The sequence below is a fragment of the Chiroxiphia lanceolata genome, chromosome 13 (assembly GCF_009829145.1).
Source record: "Chiroxiphia lanceolata isolate bChiLan1 chromosome 13, bChiLan1.pri, whole genome shotgun sequence".
Classification (NCBI taxonomy): Eukaryota; Metazoa; Chordata; class Aves; order Passeriformes; family Pipridae; genus Chiroxiphia; species Chiroxiphia lanceolata.
In genome coordinates, this window is record NC_045649.1 from 12,535,575 (window position 1) to 12,559,783 (window position 24,209).

Here is a 24,209-nt window from a genome sequence, read left to right on the forward strand (position 1 = left end):
ACTTCATGTTCTGCTATAAATTACTTATAATTTATATTGTGAAGTCACTAAGAGTGCCTAAACAACAACAGCAGAGAAAGAATATGTAACACATCCTCCTAACATTCTTTCACCCTCTACCCTTTCTCTGCTCAGGGCATTTCTGAGCCACAAGTGGCTTCTAATACTTGTAAGTATTTAAGCCTCCATGGATTTCTGCTCTTTAAGCTTTTCCTGTTGTCCCCCTTAGGCATGTAAAGCTTAAACACTTAGCACAACATGCAAGCAGAAGCTGCCTCCTGGTTGATATCTCCCTGACAGTGCCAATGAATCCTCAAAAAGAGAAATGGGTTCTCTACAGAAGTTAAGTAGTACCGACAGGAGCAACAGGTACTAAGATTGAGGAAAAGAATGTGTGTTGCCTTCAAATACACACCATTATCCCTGCAATCTCAGTCCTTGTACAGTTGTGTTGCCACTTTGCCATTGACAGATCCTCAACTCCCACCAACTGCCTCCAGGCAGTTTTTTTTTCCCTACTGTTTCTCTTTTCAAAATGATCTCTGTGTGCTACACAGTTTGTAAAATGCTTTAAGGATTCCTTGTTGGAAATTGCAAATCAAAGACTGGATTTGAAAAAACCCTGCTATTTCATAAAAATATCCAACAAAACTGGTATCTAAAACTTAAAAATAATAATGTAATAAATGTTAATAATATCAGTGTAATACCAGTTGTCCACTGTTACAAAGTTATGTTTGGCATTTGTTACTGAATCATTTAAGATCCGTACATGCAAATTGTTCTGACAGACATAATTTGAAAGCATAAACATTGGCAATTGTTTTGTTACCACTGTAGCTGTTTTCAAGCACCATTTGTGCAGTGTAAATAGGGACAGATACTCACATTGTGACTAGGACAATGCTTTACAAGCTTCCCAGAGGTTTGGTGTTTGTGATTAATTTCTCCTCGGTCTTTAAATTATTTATGCATGTAAGGATTTTGAACTGCTAATTTGCTCTGCTGACAAATTCTTAGAAAGCATCCATAGGTAGTTCAGCTGAACTAACTACTACTATTTAAGAGATAAGCAAAAAGGGAATTTGCAATATTCTGAAAAGGTGGAAAAAAATTAAGAACTCGTATATTTGTTTCTTTCTTAATGTCTACAGCTATTTGTATAAACAAAAATATTTCTCAAATGGAATGATAATCTGCAATTATTGTACAATTGAAAAAAGAGGTCCAAAAGGAGTGATCTGCAGCAACTAAACAGACCCTGAAAACAAATATTTTAAACATAATCCCTTTAAAGGTTCATAACACTACCTCAGATAGAGATTCCCTCAAAATTACATTTTACATATATGGAATGAAACACTAAGTATTATCTCAGTAACGTTTTTGTTAGTTACACATTTCTTTCCTTGTGTCTGTAATCTCTATTTTCCCCTCCTTAACTGGCTTTTCACCTTTTATTCAGCACTGTGACATTAAATGGTAGAGTCCCACTGCATAGAAACCCATGAAATTTCCATTGCAAAGAACGAGGAAGAAAAACAATAAGGCTATTTCAACATAATTCTTTCAATAATATATATACATATAGTTATTAAAGGCAAAATCTGCTTCACACTCAGGTACAGGTCTAAATAAAACTAAACAGATCAATTAATTTTAGTATTTAACAAGAACAGGCATTTATGAGTTCAGTCTTTGAGCTCATTTTCTTCCTGTAACATCTGATCTTGTATGCACCATACACCCATATGAAATTCGAAAATTTAGAATTAAAACATGTCCTTTAAAGAAAGAGTAGACAAATGAGTCTCAAATGTTGTGAACTACAATTCTGTATGCAAGTGTCATATGGGACAGTAGGGGGCAACTTTCACCCATAAGTGGTACCTTGTGCATTCTGATCCACAATGTAATGACATGAAATGGGTACTTTCAGTACTTACCTGAGTTTACTGTGTGGTCTATACCAATTTTGTAAAATGGAAGGTTTCATTTTTAAATTCCCGTTTCCTTCTCCAGGCAGCGTGCTGAGGAAATATCTGGTGTATATACTAGAAAAATGTTGCAAGGTAAAATAACAAACTACAGTCTCAAAGCTGTTGAGAAATGAAAGAGAAGGACAATTATATTCCTTTAGTTTGCTGTCATAGGATTTGTGAGAAACCAATCTCAAAAAGATTATTTTTCCACAATTACATTTTGATAAATAATTCTTCCTTGAATAAACGATTTATAAATGCAATAATTTAACACCCTAAAACCACAGCATGGATTAACATAAAAGTTGATATAAATAGCAAAGTATTTATCAGTGATTTTAATATGCATAATGATATTATGTTTAATAATAAATTCATATTTAAGAATAAACTGCTGTTCTATATTGTGTATCAAATTTTGAATCAGTCAGAATATGAAAGTTTGCCATGTGTTTCCCCTTCCAGCAAATGCTAAAACCAGGCATGCTAATAAAGGAGAAAAAGTCAGACATAAAGTAGTACTTTCTCCAAGTGTGTCTCACTATATTATACAATGATGATTTTTTGATTAAAGTATTATATAACATATATAATTTAATATGCAACTAATTGATTTCCCTCTCAAATATTTTCACACCAAAACTAGTCAAGGAGGACAGTAACGCTTGTAATAAACACACAAAACTAGATTTAGTCTTGATATCTGTTTCACAAAATGAAGTGGTTAGGCTTAAGGTGAATTTTTAGCAAATTTGGGTAGAATCATAATTTCAAGCGAAGGATGTCAAATAATGGCAACCAAATCAGACAAACCTTCACATTACATTTAAGCTTCAAGCTTGAGAGTAAAATACAGTGGATGTTAAACTGCAGAAACAATGTGAGAAAGTGACTGCAGACCTTCCTCCTCAAGTGTCCTGAGATCCTTCAATAATTCAGGCAGGTAACTGAATTCAAGAGCCTTTGTTAGGGAGTCAGAATAACTTATTATGAATGTCTCGTCTGGCTTTAAGCCCAAAGAAAATGCACTGTGCATTTCTCAGTGATGTAGATAACAACTATTTCTCTAAACATAACCCTACCTTAAAACATAAATCTCCCATTTCACTTAGTGCACTTAAACTATTTTACTTAATAGACAGAGCATAACATAAACAAGGATTATAAAATGTGAATAACATCCACCCTCCAGCAGTTCCTGATATGAACTTACATTTTCATGTTAATACTCAGAGAGCATGTGTGTAACTGGTATCAACAGTACTACTTTACAAGCAAAATTAATCATAAAAAGTGTAGTAAAAAAAAAAGCAGACCAGACACATTTCACCAAAAGGGATTACTTGAGATTACCTCATGATCCCGTAATTTCTGATGCTTTACAAATTACTGGGTGGGGTGGGCTTTTTTTGTTATTTGGTTGGGGGTTTTTTGTCTTTTAACCTAAGCCTGAAAAGCATCATGCTGTTTTATTCCTGTGTTTTGAGAGGACTGAACTCCAGGTGAAACCAAACTGTTGGGTTTCCATCACCTCCTTTTCCTCCCCTCGATGTTTTTCTGTCTCTGTGCCTTTCATGAGTTGCGTGCCAGGACTCAGGATACGAGTGAGTAGGCAAATGAACTGGAAGTTGAGTTTGATATCAAATGGACAGTAGAAGATGTAGTTCATCAAGCTGAGCAGGGTCATCCTGGAGGGACAGCCAAACAGACTGGGAAGTTCAGTGTCCTTTCTCTACCCTTTGTGCAAAATAACCTGTATGTGACACACTTGCTGTCTGTCAAAAAAAACCCTGGGAAGCGTCGTTCCAAGGCAAAAATGCTGTAGAGGTTTATGAACACCTCCTTTTTTCTAATGTAAAAGCTTTAGGAAATCAGGCTTAATAATAAAACAGGCAAATGAATAAAGACAAAATCAGACTCACACCAACTCCTGCTTGCATCTCTCCAGGATCCCCACCTGGGCCCTCCCTCCACTCTGTATCTGAAACCAGGTCTGTTACAGGTGCTGAGGAGAAGCTCAGTGGGAAAGCTCTTTTTACAGGACACCTGTTTCTTTACAATGTTTAATTCTCTATTTTCTATTTCCTCATATTTTTTCTCCTTCCTTGTCTCCCAGGATATGTCCCATGTGACTTCTTCCACGTAAGACCCACATTTTCCCTCCATTTCCTCACTGACACACAGCAACCCCAAGAAGGAGACCATATTCCTCTCAGGCACTCAAAAACACCAAATCCTTTGCAGCCACTGAAGTTACTCTAGGGTAGACACAGCTCTTTAATCTCACAAGTCCTACCCTTGCTTCCTCTGTCCAAGCTGTGCCTGTTGCCTCCAGACCCAGGCTGGGCAGGGCAGGGGCTGTGTCCAGGTGGTCTGTGGTTACAGGGATTTTCCTCAATGTGCCTCAGCAGAAGTGGAAAACCTTATGAAAAGATTGCTCATCTTTTCTGCTTTCTCCCAGATGTGTAGGAATCAGCTTAAATCCAACACAACAGTCACAAGTAGTTATGCCTCTTCCCTCATTAATTATAAAGCCTCATTTCCTCACATGGTAAGAATGAAGATAGAAGGGAAGCTTCCAGAAAATGGCTAAGTAATTTCAACTTTTGAATAAAAAGACTCTCTGTCACCAAATTAACAAATGCTTTTATTTGGTACCTTTCCAAGGGTTCTTTCTGTTGGGAGGGAAGGAAACTTTTGGAGAACTGGTGGGGTTGGGCAAGGTAACCTCCAGAGTCACCTCTCCAAACTCAGCCTTTCTGTGATACTGTGATTTTTGAAGCAGTGCCCTCCAGTTACAAAGAAAATATCTGGAGCCCACTGAGTTCAATGGGAAAGAAATTCTAAGAGACAATATCTACAGTCACAATATGGAAATAACCCAATCTGCTGCCCTCTTAAGTACAAACTAATTCTTAGAGCATAATCTCTTTGCTCCACATCTTTCTGTGCTCTTGTTTTTTGTTTTGGTTTTTTTTTTTTTTTCTGTCACCAGAGCAGTTCACCAAAATTTACAATGAACAAGAAGTAAAGTTCTGGGCCTGATCAAATATGGACTTCCTGCTTACTGCAGTGCAAGTGAAACACAAAAACTATTTTGATTTATAGCATCTAAGGAGTTCTTGTCAATTTTGCCCAAAGCCTTTTTGTACGTTGATTTTAAAAACAAAACTCACCATTAGTAGAAAAGTCTTTCTCCCACTTCCCTGCTGTAGGGAGACAGTCCTCCAGAGAAGGATGGAAATGGAGAAACAGCACGTCTCACACTCTACAGACTTCCTAACAGCCAGCTTCTGTGCTCTCCCTGAACAGGTCAACTCAGAGAAATACTGAGGAGAGATTTAACAAAGCTACCCCAGTCAGTGCTTTTCACAACATATGCTGTTGTAGGATCCATCAATAGCTGTACAGGGCCTATGTTACAGAACACTGTTCTATTTGCCTTATGTTGTGAGTGGAAATGTAATCCCACATTACTTTCCCAAACTTCTGTGAAGAGCTCTGTTACTACAGACTTTTGAGTAAATAACTGTAAATTCTATTCTAACACGAATTACAAGTCACACTAACTTGTTTGCCTTAACTATAGGTAAAAAAATTCCCCATATCTATTGTTGCTCAGGTTATATTTACTGTATGCTGATACACGACTGATACTGCTTTATAAATAGATCCATTTTTGTGCATTTCATCTAAGATGTAAATTATACCATTGACAATACCAACCTACTGGAAAGTTTCCAAATGGGCCTGATTTTCGTACACTACAATAACTGCTTATTGCAGAGGGAAGAAGGTTAAGAAATGTTTTCAAAAAGTAAAAAGATTTTCTGTAAGATTTTCTGATGTTCTCTTCTTAAGTTTGCCGTGTTTAATTACTGTTCATATACTGTGTGTTTGGAATCAGAGGCTGATTGGTATCTCCTCCTTTCCTTTCTTTGGGGAAACTGCCCTATATATGGTAGGACACTTTCTGGTTTTCATTATCATTGAATTCAAAGGCTATCAGCTATTGTAGCTATTTATACTTACGAGTAGGTAATCAGAATTATCACTGGTTGGTAACAGTTCTTCAAGAAAAAGAAACTTCACTTGATTGATTTTTTTTTTGTTGTAGTAGTAGGATCACATTTTTCCAACAGTTTTTCAAGGACGGTTCAGTTCTTGCAGCTTTAATATGTAAGGAAATATTTTTGCAGCCAACAAGAATGAGTTTGTCTAAATAGAAAATAGATTATTTTTCCAAATCCACAAAAATGTTAAACAAATCATTGCTAGATCATGTGCAAGACCTGTCTTGCACAGTTGCAGCTACTGATGTTTGACTACTGAAGTAAAATATATTTTAATACAGAGAATGGGTGCAGACAGAGGTTACAGGTTTATATCCCTATTTCTCACAGGTCAGGGAAAACAGTTGCTTTGAAAATCTAAAATGTGTTAAGAATTCATGAACAAAGGTCATGAGGAGGATAATTTCAGTTTGAGACTGGTCTTGTTTCATCTATCAGTTTGTTTTCTTACTCTTAAAATAATCTCGGTCTAACATAAAAAAACCCAAAAAACCAAACCAAAAACCAAACCAACAACCCAACCCAGGAATAAATCACAAAAAATTGTTTACCAATGAAATCTACACAAAAGTTACCTGAGCAAACCACACTGTTAAAAGAAACATAGCTATGTTTTGTCAACAGCTTCACAAAACTTGGTGGAAATTTATGTTATATCTACTCTTATAATCATGATATGAGATAAGCTGTGACTTACTCTACAGAAAGATTGATTGACTTCACAGAGATGTTACCTGGTTCATGATGTATTTACTCTTGTAACTTCCATCCCTAGGTTAAGGTTATAAACAGTTAAATGCAACATTTAAAACAGATTAAGTTCTTTTGACCTAAAAATGTTTCCATCTTGATAAACATACTGGGACACCTGGAGAATACCAGCTATTATATACCACATCAGAAGATAATCATAGTAAAGCTAGAAGCTCTAATAATAAATGGGAAAAGATATAAAATAAAACTGATCATTTGACACTGCCATTTCATCTTATGCAGGACCACTGTGGAGATCAAGTTACGCCATAGAAAAAAATTATCTATTCCACAAAAATGAATATTAACTGAGTAACATTTTAAAGCACGGTAGTACCCAACATTAATAGGGCTCCTTTGTACCTTAGTCTAAAGAGTACCTAGACGTAAGATTTCTTCAAGCTATTCATTGCTAAAATCCAGCCAAAACAGTACTAGGTTACATTTTCCACTTTCCCTGCACAGTGTAGCATTTAGACTTAAGATTTAAGAGCATACTGGAAATACAGACTACTTAATGTAAGAACAAAACTTTCTGGTATGATCGCATGTTTATGTTGCATAAGATAATACAATCCATCTGTTGGGAAAATCCTTGCTGAATATTGTATCTGCTTTAGCAATAAACATGAAGAGAAATCAAGATTATTTTTTAAAATCCAAAACTGAGTAACAGTGAGCCTTACAAAGAAATATGTCTAGGAACCTGAGGCAAATTATACATGTTAATGTTGGAGTCACTGAGAACAGTTAACACAATGTAACCAAATGTCAACTGGAATATTTTGCAGTAACTGACTGAATATATGAAGAGGTCTGTGTTTAATGAATATGTGAATGCTTGGTTTCTAAGTTTTCAGCTTCAGATGGTGAAGATTAAGTGCTAAGGGTGTTACTGTAAATGTTTAAGTGAGATGAACATCACTGATTTTCTAATTTTACCACATGGTTTATTTCAGAAGAAAACAAGCACCAGTTAACATAGTTCTCCTGCAAGTCAGTAAACAGTAACACACGAAAACTCAATACAATTTGCTTCTTTGTTTATGTGCAGGATATTTAGTTTGGTTTGCAAAGTATTAGAAGAATAATAAGAACCTCCTGATAGAATACCACAACTAAATTTCTCAAAAGCCACTCAGTTAATCTCAGTGTTGAATCTGGCTGTTTCAAATTACTGTAATGTATAATAACAGTCTTATTGACAATATAGATGCACAGAGCCAAAAAAAGCTAGAAATAGTGGCCAAAACGATGAACTAAGAGCCAGCCCAAATGACAACAAACATATGGCCATTAACTGAAGAATGGAGGGGTTTAGGAATGCAGCTGTCTGTGGTCTCCTAAAAGTTCCAGAGGAATGAAATGCTGTGAGGATTGGCAAAGCCTGGATGAGAAGTACTACTGAAGATGGTAGGTCCTAAAATGGAGTCAATCAGCAGATCATGTTGGAATTCAGAGATTTCTGTGGTCAGAATATATTCATTCCATTGGCCTCATAATGTACATCAACAAATTAATATTGTATGGATGTCATTTCAAAGCCTACTGAAGACGAAGAACCATTACTGAAGCCATTAGAGCACAGATGGTTCAAACTATATGCAGATATTCATACTTGCATTTCTGCATTATAGCAGGGGTTTTTTTTCTGTTGAACTGTAATGAATTGTCTCATAATCTATTCCATCTTCTTGCCATTAGCAGGCTTTGAATGTTCACAAATAGGAGCAAAGAACTCATTTTCCAGAGCTTTAATCACACAAAGAGGGAATGCCTAATTCTCTAAATGAAATGGTCTGTGATCACTGAAGCAGAGATTTAATATATCACGGCAAATTAGGTAGATTTTAATAAATTACTTATCTCTCTGAATACTTTACATATGCTTATGAAGAAACATAGCCTGTTTGCAAACAGTGGAAATCCACAGTCTATAAAATCCTTTGAAGAAAATGACAAATAAAAAAGTAAATTAAAAAATGAAATGTATTATATCCTCGTTCTCGAGAGACAATCCTTTTTGCAGCATTGATTCACAGCTCCATTAAAAATATCAATTAAATCCTTCACTGAGATTGGTTAAAAGCTGTAAAATTAACTTTCCATGTTAGACACTGGTTATTCAGATACAACGATTTATTGTATATGTTTGATGTAAGTTCTAAAAGTGACAAAACCCAAATGAAAACACAGTTGCCCGTCCCTACAGCCCAAAGTAGATGAAGCAAAATCTCACACTTTGGCTTCTTTTTGTGCTTTGACAGATGTTGGCTGAAAGTAAATCTTCTACTGTACAGAAAATGATTGTGCCTGCCCTCCCCCTACTTCAAATCATGGTAACCATAAACAGCTGATTATAATGTTAGTAGAAGGGTAAAAGTTATTTAAAAAAGGTTGCAGTAATTTAATAAGTCCTGCAACTAGCCTAATTTTTTATATTTAATTGATAGGAACTGCATGCATCAAAGAAAACACATACTGAGATTTAATGTGCATAAAATGGATATTAGCATTTTAAAGAGGCAGATTAACACATTAATCCAAGTAATTTTCATATATTGCTTTTAATAAAATTTTCACAGTATAAAATTCTTAATGAGGCTAATCACAGGCATTCCATTTAGTGGGGTGATTAGGGATAACATAAAAGTATTTTTAATCAGTTTTCTAAGGCTTATGGGTTTTTTATTAAAAATTAAAATTTTGACTTGCATTTTTATTACTGTTTTATGTAGGAAAAAATCTTGAAAATGCAAATAAAGCACATCATTCAATCATGTAGGTATTAATTATTTACAAGACGCTGTCCATTGTGGAGAGATTCTTAGCCTTAGGGGGGAAATATAAAAACAAACAGACTGCAAAGTATACAAAACTTTACAACTACAAATCAAGCGCCCCTTCCACATGAATTATACATTAAATATACTGTAAGAATTACAAAGATCTCATCTTTGATGCGCTATCAAGCATGTATTTACACTGGGAGAAGGAACTTCTGCAGGCAAACTTCCTTTCATGCCTCGGAGTCGTCTTCGCGCTCCTCACAGGCCGAACGCGGCGCGTGGAGGGGCCTCCACGGCTACTTTGAGCTCCCCAGTTACTGCACCATCATCTCGTGAATCAAAAACCAGAAAGGGAACATCACAAAACAGCATTAGCAATTTCACTGAAGGGTTTGCTTTTGTTCTGGCAATTTTCCGTAGCGTTTGGACAGATTAAAAGGCACCCGGCACACGCGGAGGAGAAATAAATAAAGAATAAAGGAATCTTCCAGTTCAGGTATTTAGCTTACTGGAAACTGAGCACTCTAAGAACTAGAATGTACATCAATTAAAGTGTTAGTGCTTGACTTACCTTTGAAATAAAGAAAACTACTGGTATAATCATTGCCTATATAAATTAATAATTTTTCTCAATATGTAAATATGCGATGTGGCAATATGTAAATTCAAACTCTATTGAAAACATGTGCATATTATAAATAGTTTTAAGCAAAAACACACCTATTAATGCATTTTCTACACTGTGTAGGACAGGTCCAAATCACCCTGGACACTTACTAGTATTTAAACAGTAATTGTTTTTCCCAGCTGGTGCAATGCAAAATTATTTAAATTGCAAGCTTCTATGTGTTGCAAAATAGTGAGGTATAAACAAAGAAAATAATTCCTCTAGACTAAACTATTTGACTACCTTCACCTTTGTGTATGTGGGTTTTAAAGTAGTATTTTAAATTTCTATTTTACAGAAATTAGCTGACATGATTTGAAACTGCACTCTTTTACAATATCTAAGTAAGCCCAGAGGGCCAGAATCTCTGCTGCTCTGATTAAAACATGCTGCTAAGTCAAAAATGAGGCTTTTTCCCAGTCCTGCATAAAAAGCAATGAGGCTGCCTAACATGACTCTAGAAGGAATTTGAATAAAAACAAATAATCTTGACAGCATATTTTTTCAAAGCAAATTATACAGCTGACAAATGGCAAGGTTATGTATTTAGTATATAAACTGGGTTAAGTACTCTGGGACATGCAGTGATACTGCATGTTACAACTTCTAGGCTGCTGGGACAGCTCAGAAGAGGTTTAGAGAAGAAAAAACATGGGATAAACCTTCCATTATTTACTCTGTTGAAAGAGCTATTATAGGACAGATTGGATGATAATCTTAGAGATCCAAACCATTTTGTATAACCTTGAACAAATCACTCAGTGAACTGTCAACTTCAAGAGCAGACTTTAGGGGACAGCATTGTTTTTACTTATAAGAACAGGAGAACTGTAATTACTGATATCAGAACATTAATTCTATTTTCTTGGTTTTCATATTGTTATACTATCTCTGAGGCACATTGGTAGATATGTTGACTATAGTGTTTTTCACCCATCCTCTTGCTAAGACATTCACTTAATTGCTTCAAATTTCATGGAGGCCACTTTCACACAATCAGCAGTGAAAGGAACAAGATATGAAAAAGACTGTGCTTGGAGTCTCAGAAAGAATGAAGGGTGTGTAAGTACCTTAGAATGCCCATATCTTCACGTGGTAGTGTCCTACCAATTTCCCTGTGCCTAAGGAAATTCTTTTTCCCTCAAACCAATATCCACCTCAGAGGATGTGTACAACATTACTTAGGAATTCTATTTATTGTGCCATTACATTTAAATGAAGTCTGCATCCAGATCTTAAGAACAGATCCTTTTACAATGACTTGGGCATGATCTGACATATGTTAACAAAAAATTCATTTCGGTTCTCTGAAAGTTGTAAATTTTCAGAAAATATGCAATGTTATATGTCCTGGATGCAATAGAGTCTTCCCTGGCACCTGCAGGGAAGGGCAGAAGTGTGCATAGGAAAAAGAATAAAAGTATTTCTAGCTATTATTATTACTTTCATGGATATAATTCACACAAAGTAAAAATTAGTTCAAATGTTTCATGATTAGGGGAAGAAATGCTCCTCACAATATTGAAGTTGTTGTCATCACATACTAATGATTAGCTTTTAACAGAACAATAACTAATAACAAAAACCAGTCCTTCCTGTAATAATAATTCTCTCAGATGATGATTAGGACTTTTAAGAGTTTTGTGAAAGGTGACTTTCAAGGGTAAAAAATTTTATTTATATCACTAATCAATCTTATCAAATAGGAATTATGACAGTGGGAATTATGGCCATAAAGTACAGAACAAAAACAATCTTCCAGTGAGAGACTACAAAATACCTTTGGAGGAGCTGTGCTTTTGCACAACTACCTGGAGAAAAAGTATTGGTGGAGAAAGCTTAACTGGTTCAGCCACAGTAAAAAGTGCATCAAATCTGTATACTATTTTTCCAGGGTGTGGAGATTTGATTTTTTGCATTTTCCTTATCGTGTTCCTGGAACTTTGATGCATACTTTTAGTATTTTAGCTACAGCATGGATGCAAATCATGCATGATAATGGGAATGGATAAGAAAGCCTATTTCTTTCCCTCACTACTCAGCTCCCCGTTGCTCAAGGTATGGGAATTAGACACAGCAGTAGAAGCAGCAAAGTGACATTAGCCTGGCATTCCACTAGGGCTGACTGGAATTCTGGCTATTGCAAAGGGTGCCTTGTGTGCTCTGCATCCAGTCATCAGGCTGGTTCCTGCACTGGCAGAGGACAGGGACTGTTTGTAATAGACTTACTCTCTTCACTGAGCTTTACCACAGTGGAAAGAGGGTTGAGATAAAGAGGTAGGAGAAAAACACACACTGGTAACCACGTCCCTGCAACCATGGGGAACAAGAAACCTTAAGCAAGGACAATATTTTCCTTCACTGTCTATGAAAGAACCAAGCAGCCTTCTCGAGTCTTCTTAGCAGTGTTATAGAAATGATCCTACGGCCCAGGAAACAGAATATTCCACACCTCCTGCTCACCTCACCTTGCTTTAATGAGTCACAGTGAAGGTTTGGCCACAGTCCCTTCCAGAAGGGTGTTCACTCTAAACTGACACCTTACCAAAACCACCACTATTTCATACTGTCTGGGAAACAGGTTTCATATGGAGGACACAAGCTGGAGGTACTCTGGGAGTTATAGCTCTAAATAAGATATACACTTTAACAATACAGAATTACTGACATAAATTTTAACAAAAATATATATTTGTAGTCCTATTACAATGAAGCATGATGTACAAAATAGAGAATTATAGCAAGTGGATATGTCTGGAAAGTTCTTAGGTTTTATGAATGAAGTACTGTGAGCTGGGAATGCTCTTTGCTCTTTTTGTAGACTTTTGCAAAAAAACGTGGAAGCCATTAATTAATATTAAAGAATTTCTTATTGACAAAATGTCAAACAATTACTTTCATAGTAACCCTTGCAGAGAAAAGAAGAAATTCAACAAATAATTTTTAAGCTACAGAAGTTTACAATAAACTGATCTGTAAAACTTACCATCAATGTCTCGTTCAATGATATTTCTTTGCTTCTGGAACATCTCTTTCAAACTGACCAGAGCAAACCTGATATCTTCACATTCAAGATCCTGTTCATCTTCTGGGGGATCACTGACCACACAAATTTTAGGATAAACAAAAAATCCCCCAAAAAAGGAAAAAAGATATTTTACCTTCAAAAAGGGTTGAAAATCAACTCTAAAACCAGAAAAAAAGGTAAATCCACATTCTATTTTACAAGTGGAACACAAATAAGAACTCTTTATCAAGTAAATTCAACATTTTCCATGACAAGAATTGTCTAAGACCCCCTTTTTTAAATCCTCCCCTTTAACATTATTTAGCTGCACTAGAAGGACAGAGAGGTTTAACCATAGATTCGTAGCCATATAGAAATGTGCCATTTTTCTTTCCCCTCCCCACCACTCTGTGGTACAATTCTTGTTCCCATGGCCATACAAGAAACTATATAAAATATATGCTTTTCTTTCATGAACTTAAATTATACCCATTGCATCCAAGTACGGCTTTCCTTCTAAACACATAATTCCAGTATTGGGTTGGAGCTGACTTGAGTTAGTGGCTTGTGTTGGGGCCAAAAACACCGAGACTGACAAAATGACAGGAATTTAGAGCTAACATTTGGTATGTCTTGGCAATGTTGTTCAAACTGTGAGTGTTTGTGAGCTTTACAGCCTAAAAATGTTACAATAAGCATAATTTCAAATGGGTAACAATCAAGCTGCGTAAAATCCAAGTCTGAAGGAAAGGATGTGTCAGACAAAATACAATCAAATCTTCCTAAAAAGACTTCAAACACAACAACTACTACAATATGTTCTTATAGTAGTTTATTTTTGTGCTCGTCTCTTACTAAAAATATTTATCATAGAAAATATACACATGTAAATATTTGTCACTAAACTCAGTCACCTACTGAAAATATGAAAATATTTTTTTAAATTTCCTGGAGGCAAAAAAAGGAAAAGTATCACAGCTACTTCCACCAGCAGGTGGCTTGACTGAATATAATTCATTTAACTTGAGATTTTGGCACAAAGCTAAGTAGCAGCAAAACAGCCCAAACCCAATCAAAAAAAGGAAATACTTAGATCTGTAAGATAAATATTAAATTGAATAAAAATAAGTTAAAAATTGTAAGAATACTTTGATAAAACTGTTGGGTTTTGGGAACAGATCTGTTTTGTTATGATGATTCAATGTCAACGTTACATCTCTTTGGGAAACCAAGCAGTTAAGACAGTGACAGAAGAAGAGATTCATGCTGAATTAACTTTTATCACTTAAAGGTACCAACTATTACCAAAATTTTCACTAAAACATAAACTAAAAGTAGGTCAAGTAAAATTTGAGCATCTTATAGCCAAAGGGGAGTGTCATAAATACAGACACACCCTGTGGTTCAGATCAAACAAAAGTATTTTACATGAATAGGTCAAACTTCAACAAAACAGATGAAAATAACAGCCCCTCTAACACCATACAGTTCCAATATGCTTAAAAGATGATAATATTGGATTGAATCTTTGCTGCTAAGCAGGAAGGAGGAGTTATGCACTCTGGATCCCACAGGAATACTCCAACTAGACTCCAAGAATGGTACCACAATCCCTTTGAGTTTTGTACTTTTAAAAAATATCACAAATGCTTTGAGAGAATATTTAAATATGATATTTGGTATGCTTTAACTTGTCTTCTTCATTTACCAAAAATTGCAAGAGTTCTGTTTTCAGGCCGAACTGCTTAAAAAGACACAGTTTAAACTGCCTGAGAACCTATGGCACATGAACAGACCCCTCACCCTGCTTCAGCAGCCAGTGTCCCATCTCACCTTAACACTGCCTCACTTCTGAAAGAAACTTTGATGGGAGTTGGTATATCAAATTTATACAAGGATTTCTTACATGGATAAAGCTATGGAGGGCGTTCCTCTCCCCTACTTCTCTCTGGGATCCTAGACTTTCTGTCTAGCTCATTTCCACATTTCATTTCTGTAACAACAGTTACTCACTTCCTTGCAGGAATCCCAACCTTACTGACAGAACAAGAAGAAATTTTGACATCCTGGTAAAAGCACCGTGTGGGAAGATATTTGCTAGCCACTGCAAGAAAGACTAGAGAACTAAATGAAACTTGTCTGGCAAAAGAAAAGTGAAAAAATAGTAAGTGCCTTAAATTTAAAATGTGTTTTACAGTGAAGCAGAAAAGCCTGAACAACTATTTATTATGGTTGTTAGGATAACACTTAAAGGCATTCTCACCAGCAGGTAATTTAGAGTGACTGGACAAAAGTTCTTATGTAGGCAAATCTGATTCTAATTTATTTTATTCCACAGATCAGTCATTTTTGAGCAGGAAGGAGAAAACTTTGTGTGTTAATGTCGCATATTAATGTGAAACCAACAACTGTACACATGCTCTGCTCCCCTGTAACATGGATGCATAGATTTTCTTTGGAGAACAATGACTTCATATAGTCTGTTTCTTGGAATAACAATCATTTCCCACCAAGAAATGATGCACCTGTCAGGATCAGCCTGGAAACCTCTTGCATAAACCTGTTCACTCTTGTTATCACAGCAGGGTGACTGTTAGACACACGGATTCCTCCACTCCTCACATATGTCTCTCTTGACACTTGTCAGAAGAGCACACACTCTACCTCCAGGTCTGCAAGCATTTCAAGTACAGTCTGGCATAAGGAATCAGGCAACTTCCTCTACATGACCAAAGTTTCTACACTCTCAAAATGCTGAAAGAACAACAGTGGAAGAATAAAAAATAACTATGACACAGTTACAGAAAGTTAAATTGACTGCCAGAAATGTGTCCTTTCAACTGATTTAAAGACTTGAACATGTGATGATGGGGTTCAGATGCTGAAATAATAATTTTGTGTCTTTTTTTTTCACAAAGTTTTTACAAATATTAGCAAGTATAGCTTCCTAAAATAGATAAAGAACTTGAATCTCTATTATACAGAAAAAGAAACAAACCAAAAAGGCTTCCCGTGCCACACATTACAGCTATAAGAAAAAGCAAGTGTTATGACAAAATCTCCCTAATAATGATAGAGACAATGACTGACTGAAAGCATAAAGATGCTTGCCAAAAGAACTATGCTCATATATTTTACATAATTCCATTTAACAGCATATTTTCTTGATTTTTTACAGTGAATATTCTTGCATTTTCTGCCACTATTTGTTCAAATATGGAACCAAAGTCAACATTTCTAATAAACACTTAAAATTATTCCATATCAGTAACTGAAAGAAGAGAAAAATCAACTTTGTTTTGAAATCTTATCTTTAAATGAACAGTAAACTCCACTCCAAACAAATTTCAGACTGGATATTAGAAAAAAAATTAGTTACTGAAAGAGTTGTCAAGCTCTGGAATGGGCTGCTCAGGGAACTGGCAGAGTCACCAACCCTGGAGGTATTTCAAGTGTTCTGGAGGCACTTGAGGACATGGATTAGTGGTGGAACGGGCAGTGCTGGGGTATTGGTTGGACTTGGTGACTCTAAAGTTCTCCAACCTAAATGATTTTAGGATTCTATAAAATAAATATACTTTCCTGTATAAATGTCATGTCAATCTACATTTATTTACTTGCAAGTATAAATTAAAAGAGTATAAAGCCATGAAATGCACTATTTTCAGGATCAAATTGGCTCTATTTCAACTATAGAACTAGGCTATAGTTGCAACTTTGGCTTAGCAGTAATTTTGCCTCAGCAGTAATTTTGTGTATTATATTAATGTATCTTTTAACACTTGAGAATATTTATCTTTTTCAAGAGAGATTCATTAAAGTGACTCTGCTTTTGGAAGACAAAACCAGCATGTGATGAATCTATTTATTTATTTTCCAATACGGATCCAATCATTATGAGTATTGTTTCTAACAACATCCTTTATGACAGGAAAAAAAAATTAATACACTACCTAATATACATAATACACTGTCTATGCTCTATAATCTGGCATAGCACAAACACTAATAAAGTGTCAGGCTCAACCATCTGCAGGCAATTTTCAGTGATATTTATATCCTTGATAATTTGGTTTCCTGAGCTTTAAAGCATTAGTTTAGTTGAGTTCCTGTTTCAGCTGAAAAAGCTCTGATACTAGTTTGTAAAGCTTGTGATAGAAAACACATGTTGATACAACTAGACCAGGTTTAAAATACATAGAGTTGGACAGTTTTGGTGTATGGGAAGAATCTTTTCATAAATTTTGTTTCTTGGTGGTCCTTGCTAGGATAAAGTGGGGAACTGGACTACTGATGAAATTCCTGCCTTCCTGTTTAGTCATGACAGAATTGAAATTTCACCACAGGCCAAGCCAGACACACCAAAAACTGCAGAAAACAACTCATCTGGCAACACAGAGGACAGGACTACGATGGCACAGGTAGAAGGTGAATGTGTCTGGTCAGTGAAAAAGCTTACTGCTGTTATTTTGCCTTCTTTTTACCTCAGGTTTGTAAAATATTTAATACAGATATCCAAGTATTTATAGGAGAAATTGCAGCACACAGACTAGCTATTTGCTGAATTATCCCTCATAAACCACAAAAAAAAAAAAGAAAAAAAGAGTATTTTATTCTCAATACTCTCTAATCTCAGCAGAACGTGTTTCAGTAGAATGTTACCCACTTTCCTAATCTACATGGTAAAGTAAGTCTTCCCCTTGCTTATTAAATGATTTTTTTTTTTTTTTTTAAATCTCCAAACCTAAGAATGTTTTGGTATGATATTTCCATCTCAAAAAGTAATCATTTCATGGTGTTCCCTGCTCCATTCCAGTAAAACCTGTTTTCTGGCCAAAACATGAATCTCAGATATAGAACGGAAATGAAATGAAGAGAGATCACTCTCTCTCTTACTGCAGAGTGAATCAGGGATTTGTGGGTAAACACATATTTTAAAGATTTACAAGTAACTCCAGCACTTCAAATACAATCAGCAGGTATCCTACTCTCCTGCAAATTAAATCAATCTTTAATTTAATAATTATTCCATTCTAATGAAGATTGACCTTTAAGAGAAAACAGGATCAACCGATGTCATTCATTCTGTCAAAGTAATGCAGACATGCTATTCCAATCAAAAAATTAGAATAAGAAAAAATTTTTTATTGTAATGAAATTGGACAAGGCTAATTTATACTCTCTCCCATATGTATTCATATAAAAACTACATCTGTGTGTATATATATATATGTTTTTGGAAATTTTAGGGCCAAGGAACACTTCCTGCAGCTCTTAAGACTCCTTTTAGTACTCTGAATTCAGAAAGCAATGAATGTACTACACTAAATGGAGCAGAAACACACTTTTCAAATTCATTAGTGATAGAATACTGATTGCAAAATAAAATTGTTAAAAGCAAAAGAAGCAAACAAACAAACTCCCAAACCAAAACCCAAACCACAGCACTAAACCAACATTAAGTGAGGCTGCAATCTTCCATGCCACATGAACCTGCTCAGGGAAGAAGTAAGATCAGAATGCAGGTATCATTCCTAGTGGAAACAAATTTTTTTCCACTTAGCTACTTAAGTAGGTATTAACTTCTCAGGGATACCTCCTCAGCAGAGACAAACAACAAGGCAAACCACAATCATTATTTACAAAGACTTATAATAGAGTTTTTCAGCACTAACATGTCAGTGTGTAGATCTGGCTTTAGAAGAACAGACTTGAGATACTCTTTTTCTGCACAATTATCTGCCTTGGCCACATATATCACTGCAACGCAAATCAAAATTAATATCAGTATCAATTGGTTTTCACCTTTTAGAAGAAAGAACATGAGGAAAAGAAAAAAGGAAAAATAAACATTTCTTTCTTTTTTTTTCTAAGGAAAAGCAGCAATGTTAGAATCAAATCTGAGAAGTCATGTGATCTAATGGTGTGTCACTGGCAGGTCTATGTGCACACTGTCAAAAAAGATACAAGCAGCATCTAAGCATGCCACACAGCTGTCACTTTCTGTTAATGGCAATAGCAGTCGTGATTTTAAAAGCCAGTGGTCTTTATTGCTTTGTATTTGAAGTGATTTACTGCATTTTCTTCCACTGAGGAAGCTAGTGATAATGATAATGTATGGCAGAGTGCTTGTCCTTTTTGACAGCCTCAGTAATTTAATCCCCCTTTCCTGCCACAGTATTTCAATAAGAGAAACCTCTAGACCAATGGACTGGAGAAAATCCACGGCCTGGGGAGTGTGTGCGAGTGCTCTGAAAGCCTCTCACTGTTTTAATTTAAAATACAAACACAAGGATCAGCTTTTAATTTTTGGACTATTAATATGCCCTACAGTGAAAGTTAGCCTTGGTTTGGAAAACATATTAAAAGAATGAGAAACATGGTTTTAAGAAATTCTTCAAGAAGTTTTGGGGCATCTTATATTAAGAAAGTAGCAGATTTCCTGTAAATGGTATCAGTCTGCAAGTATCAATAAACTATTGTGAAAGAGTACAAAAACTGAAATAGCATTGAATTAATTTTAATTTTTTTTTAAAGAAAGAAATGCAACTGAAAAAGCTTTGATAGGACAAAACTAAAATTAATATAACCCTCTAAGAATCAAACATAGCTCTTCATTTGTTTTCATTTGTTTTTGAGGGGAGGAGGTGGAGTTAGAAATTTGTCTGTCATTACATTCCAGCATTTCTAATATTCACTCTCTTCTAGTTACTTCTCACTGTACTCACAAGAGATCTTTTTCACTCTCCACATCACATTAAGGTTTCCTTTTCCTGTGCACTGACAGAAATCTTTAATGTATTTCACTGACCAAAATAAACTTATTTGTATAAATAGAAAGTACCAATTCTACCAAGGAGCTGAGTATTGGAATGCAGCAGCATGAGCAGAGATAAGGCCTAAACTCCTTGCAGAGGGATTTACTGAAGGACACATCTCTATTGAAGTCCTGGGAAGCACACCTTTCAGAGCTATTGCTTTTCCAGTTTTCTCCAAAGCTGTTCCTCAGCTCTTGGCCAGCAGAACTGCTCCTAGGAATGGGTTACTATCAGAAAACAGCCAGTTCAGTTGCTGAGTCGTTCAGACAAAGGAATCTGCAATTTGCCACCATTTCTCTACTAACAGAAAGCAAAGCATTGGTGTTTTACCTTTGAATCCTTAGTTTCCACCTCACAATTTCTTACTTTCCTAGGTTAAAAGAAGAAGCTGTTATTGTCATCTGCTATTCTTTTGGACATGTGGATGACTTTCCACATGTGCTGCTCTCATGGCCAAGTGCTCCTGGGGCCACCACAGGAAGTGATGGGGAGGCAGCAGGGAGACACATGGACAGCCAGAGAACTTCAAAGGAAATGCCACATCAACAGATTCTTCCCTTTCCCATAAGCATCCCAAATGGAATTTCCTCAATTTACTAATTCTGTATCTAAAACAATTTAAAATGAAAATTATTTGCAAATCCAAAGAGTTCAAATTCATTTCACTCAATGGAAAAATTCAGACTGGTAAGTAAAACATTCGGCACAAGAACTCCATTCAAGTCTGGGGAAAATGATTAACTATAATGAAAATACATTTTTAGATCCTGATGAATAACATGCTTTCATATCACCCCACAGTACTGCCTGAACTTAGAATCACAACACTGCTCCAAGGCATGGAACATCTCCTGTTTCTATCCAATTAATTGCAAAAATAATTCAAAATTAACTTGCGATAGTTTGCATCTAAGATTATAATTTTAAAGTTACTCCTAAAGAAGTACTAAAAGGTGAAGATTACAATGACCCTTGTCAGAAATCTTTGCAATTCAAAACATTAACACAGCTGTTCTGTTATAGCGTATTTTTTTCATAGTTCACATTCTAAAAAACAGCTCTGTGATGAAGCAGTTTCATCACAGTGAAGAAAAATTGCTTCACAGTGTGGAGCTTTAATGAAGAAAAGGAATAAATACACAGAAATATAACAATGTCTTCTGATGCAAAGCCTTAACATTTGAGTTACACTGAGGAATCCACCTTTCAGAACAGGGATCTTCAGAAGTTTATTTTTAATAAAAAATACACTCCATCATCTTTCCCCCTCCTCGTGTTCTTTTGGTCTACTTACTTCACTTCTACTTACTTGCACTTCAAGTTGTTCAAAGAGCCACCCATTCACTTAAGAGAGAAAAGTTTTCGAGAAAAGAAAGCTTTGCAATTAAATTTCAAATAAATTCTTTGCAGCATTTCATAAATCTTTCTTTTACTTCCATTGCCTGTTCTCTAGAACTACTGTATACAGTGATAAGAACACACTTCAACCTTCTATCAGCCTTGCTTTCTAGTAATTTTCTTGCCATCTCAGCATTTTCACATTTAAGTCTCGTTATTTAATAAGATAAGAATGTTTTTTATTAACAGCATTTATGAACTAACCATAGCTTCATCATTTAATTAATCTTGGCCCTGACAAGAAAAATGTTTCTTTTACTGAAACTAACAGTCAAACATCAACAGATGAATTTATATGTGTGGGAAACTGGGCTTTGTTTGCTTGGACTAACATGTTTCCTTACGTTTTTCTGACTGTGAAACTGCCACTACTTTAAAGAATATATGGTGACATGACTGGAAAAATTCTGGCACACAATTTTAAACTGAATTGAAAAGTTTAAATATCAGTTAATTGCTTACTGTGATCAGTAACTCCACGCAACATCAACACAATGTTGTATGTACCAAAACAAATCCCACCAAAAAATCAGAATCCTTTCTGTTCACCAAATATAAAGACAGAGTCATGGTATGAGCACAATTTGGTAAGTTCCACTTTTCTTTGAGTTTATGGGACTGTAGTGTTTGGAAGCTTTCTTGGATATTCTAATAACTCTTTCCACTGCTAACAAACACACAGCTCCTCAGTCAGTATGGTCAGCAGTAGATAAAACAATGTCATGGGAAATCAAGGGGTATGCATTGCAATCCTACAGTGTATGAACCTCCCCAGTCAAGCTGCTGTTCCAAGACCTTGGAAGAAAGAAAATGATCTTCTAACCATTTGTAGCGAAAAAAGTCACAGTAGAAAAATCCCAATTTATGTCACGTTACATGCTTGAACCACCAGTGAGAAAATGGAAATTCGTGGGATCATGTATGTCCAGATCAATGGAGCTCCACTACATTGTTTTGCAACAAGATTTTGTTTATCTTCTGATATCTCACATGTCAGGCGACGACAGCAAAGGACGCACAAAAGGTATGGAAAACCTTCCAATGTTTTTTAAGCAGTGAATCTCCCAGAGCTCTCTGTATCAGTTAAGATGATTTTAAAACAGTCAAGCTGTTCCAGTTATAGATAATATAAAATGCTTTTTTATTATAAGAATTAGTGATTTTTTAGATTACTTATGGACTTACCCTGATTTTCTCCATGCAGAAATCTAAAAGACTATTAGGTTCCTTCTAGGCTCAAAGTAAATTTCTTTCTACCCATGCAAATCTCATTTTTATTAAAGAAAATATTCAATTAACCTCAAATATTCAGCATACTCAAATCTAATTAGACATGAATAAGAGATGCAGCAAAGCTATAGTAAACACACATGCAGATTTCATTACTATTATCTTACTGGCTTCTCAACTGGCTTTATCAAAAAGCAGACTCATTACGTTTTTTCTCCCCTGTATGTAAAGCTAATCTTGAGTAGAAATTAGATGACCAATCACCTAAGGAAACCTCTGCAAATAACAACCATATTAGTATTATGCTGCAGAATACAATCCTGAAGCAATTAAGACCAAAAAACACCTTTTGATACTGATTTGTTAGGATATTTGGAAGTTTAAACAGTTCTACAATTGATACTTAAGCAGGAAATAGAAAAATCAAAGTTATGAAGCCAGGTTATGACTAACAGAAATAAAACAATATAGCACTACTAGATTGGAAAGCCTTATGAAATCACAGTCTCTACAATACAACAGCACAACATTATTTTCAAATATCACAGCTTGAAATGTATTGAAGTTTCATAATTGTCTTAAAAGTCTGAAATTTTATTCTCTATTCATCATAACTTTGCTGTATTTTGTTAGTTTAACTTTGCAGAGTAAATATGTAGAAAACTAATACTATGCTTGCACCATACCTAGAAATCAGAATATTGTGTAAGAGTTTTATATCTTCTGAAGGCTTATTATAATCAAAGCAATGAGAATTCAAGATGTAAGAGAAATCAAAACTCTTAAAAAGCTTTTATTGGCCTATGTTATTATTTCAATGAGGTTTTAATACAATTTTTTCAGTTATGTCTGCCTACCTAGAACTTTTAGAAGTGTTTACAGAAGCTAGCAAGATGAACATTGTTCAGCTGATAAAAAGTTATTATTTATGTAATGCGTTATTTAGTAAATGACACCACAAATCCCATTTGTTGGAATGGGAGCAGCCTCAGCAAATGAAAGACATTGCAGCACTATTAGTTTTTGTGGTTTTGTTTTTTTTTCTCTAAAGCCTTACAAAGATCACCATCCTCAGACTCACAAAAACTAACAATTGTGCCCTGTCCTCTACTGTCCCTCTCAAACGGGCAGTCCCATTACAGCAACAGTTAATGATCATTGTCTAGGAGGGATTTGAGTCTTCAACTACAGGACAATCCAATAGTTTATAAGTATTAAGAGGATCTTAACGAGTGAATTCTTTGGCAAGTCACATTCTAAAATCAGGTTTGCAGATGGTACCAATTTTAAAGATCTGACTATGACACCACTTTTGCAAAGCTGCTTTTACAACATTATTTTTAAAAGAATGTTTAAATTGAAGGTCTGTGGAATGGTTTGTCACAAATAGCAAACCGATTCACCTGCTCCAGGATACTCTCAGATAAAAGTCCAAGACAACTTAAAGCACTTAGACTGAATCTTAAATGAAACAGAATTTAACATAAAAAAA

General features: G+C 35.4%; 1 protein-coding gene across 1 annotated transcript in view; it reads right to left on the reverse strand.

Moving 5' to 3' along the window:
• Window positions 1–9,816: 9,816 nt before the first annotated feature.
• Window positions 9,817–24,209, reverse strand: part of RPGRIP1L (RPGRIP1 like) — a 47,617-nt gene continuing 33,224 nt past the window's right edge. Inside the window, 3 exon segments of the mRNA XM_032701538.1 lie at window positions 9,817–9,942; window positions 13,252–13,380; window positions 18,943–19,031. Of these exon segments, the coding sequence (XP_032557429.1) occupies window positions 9,856–9,942; window positions 13,252–13,380; window positions 18,943–19,031 (305 nt within the window). The 3' untranslated portion in view covers window positions 9,817–9,855.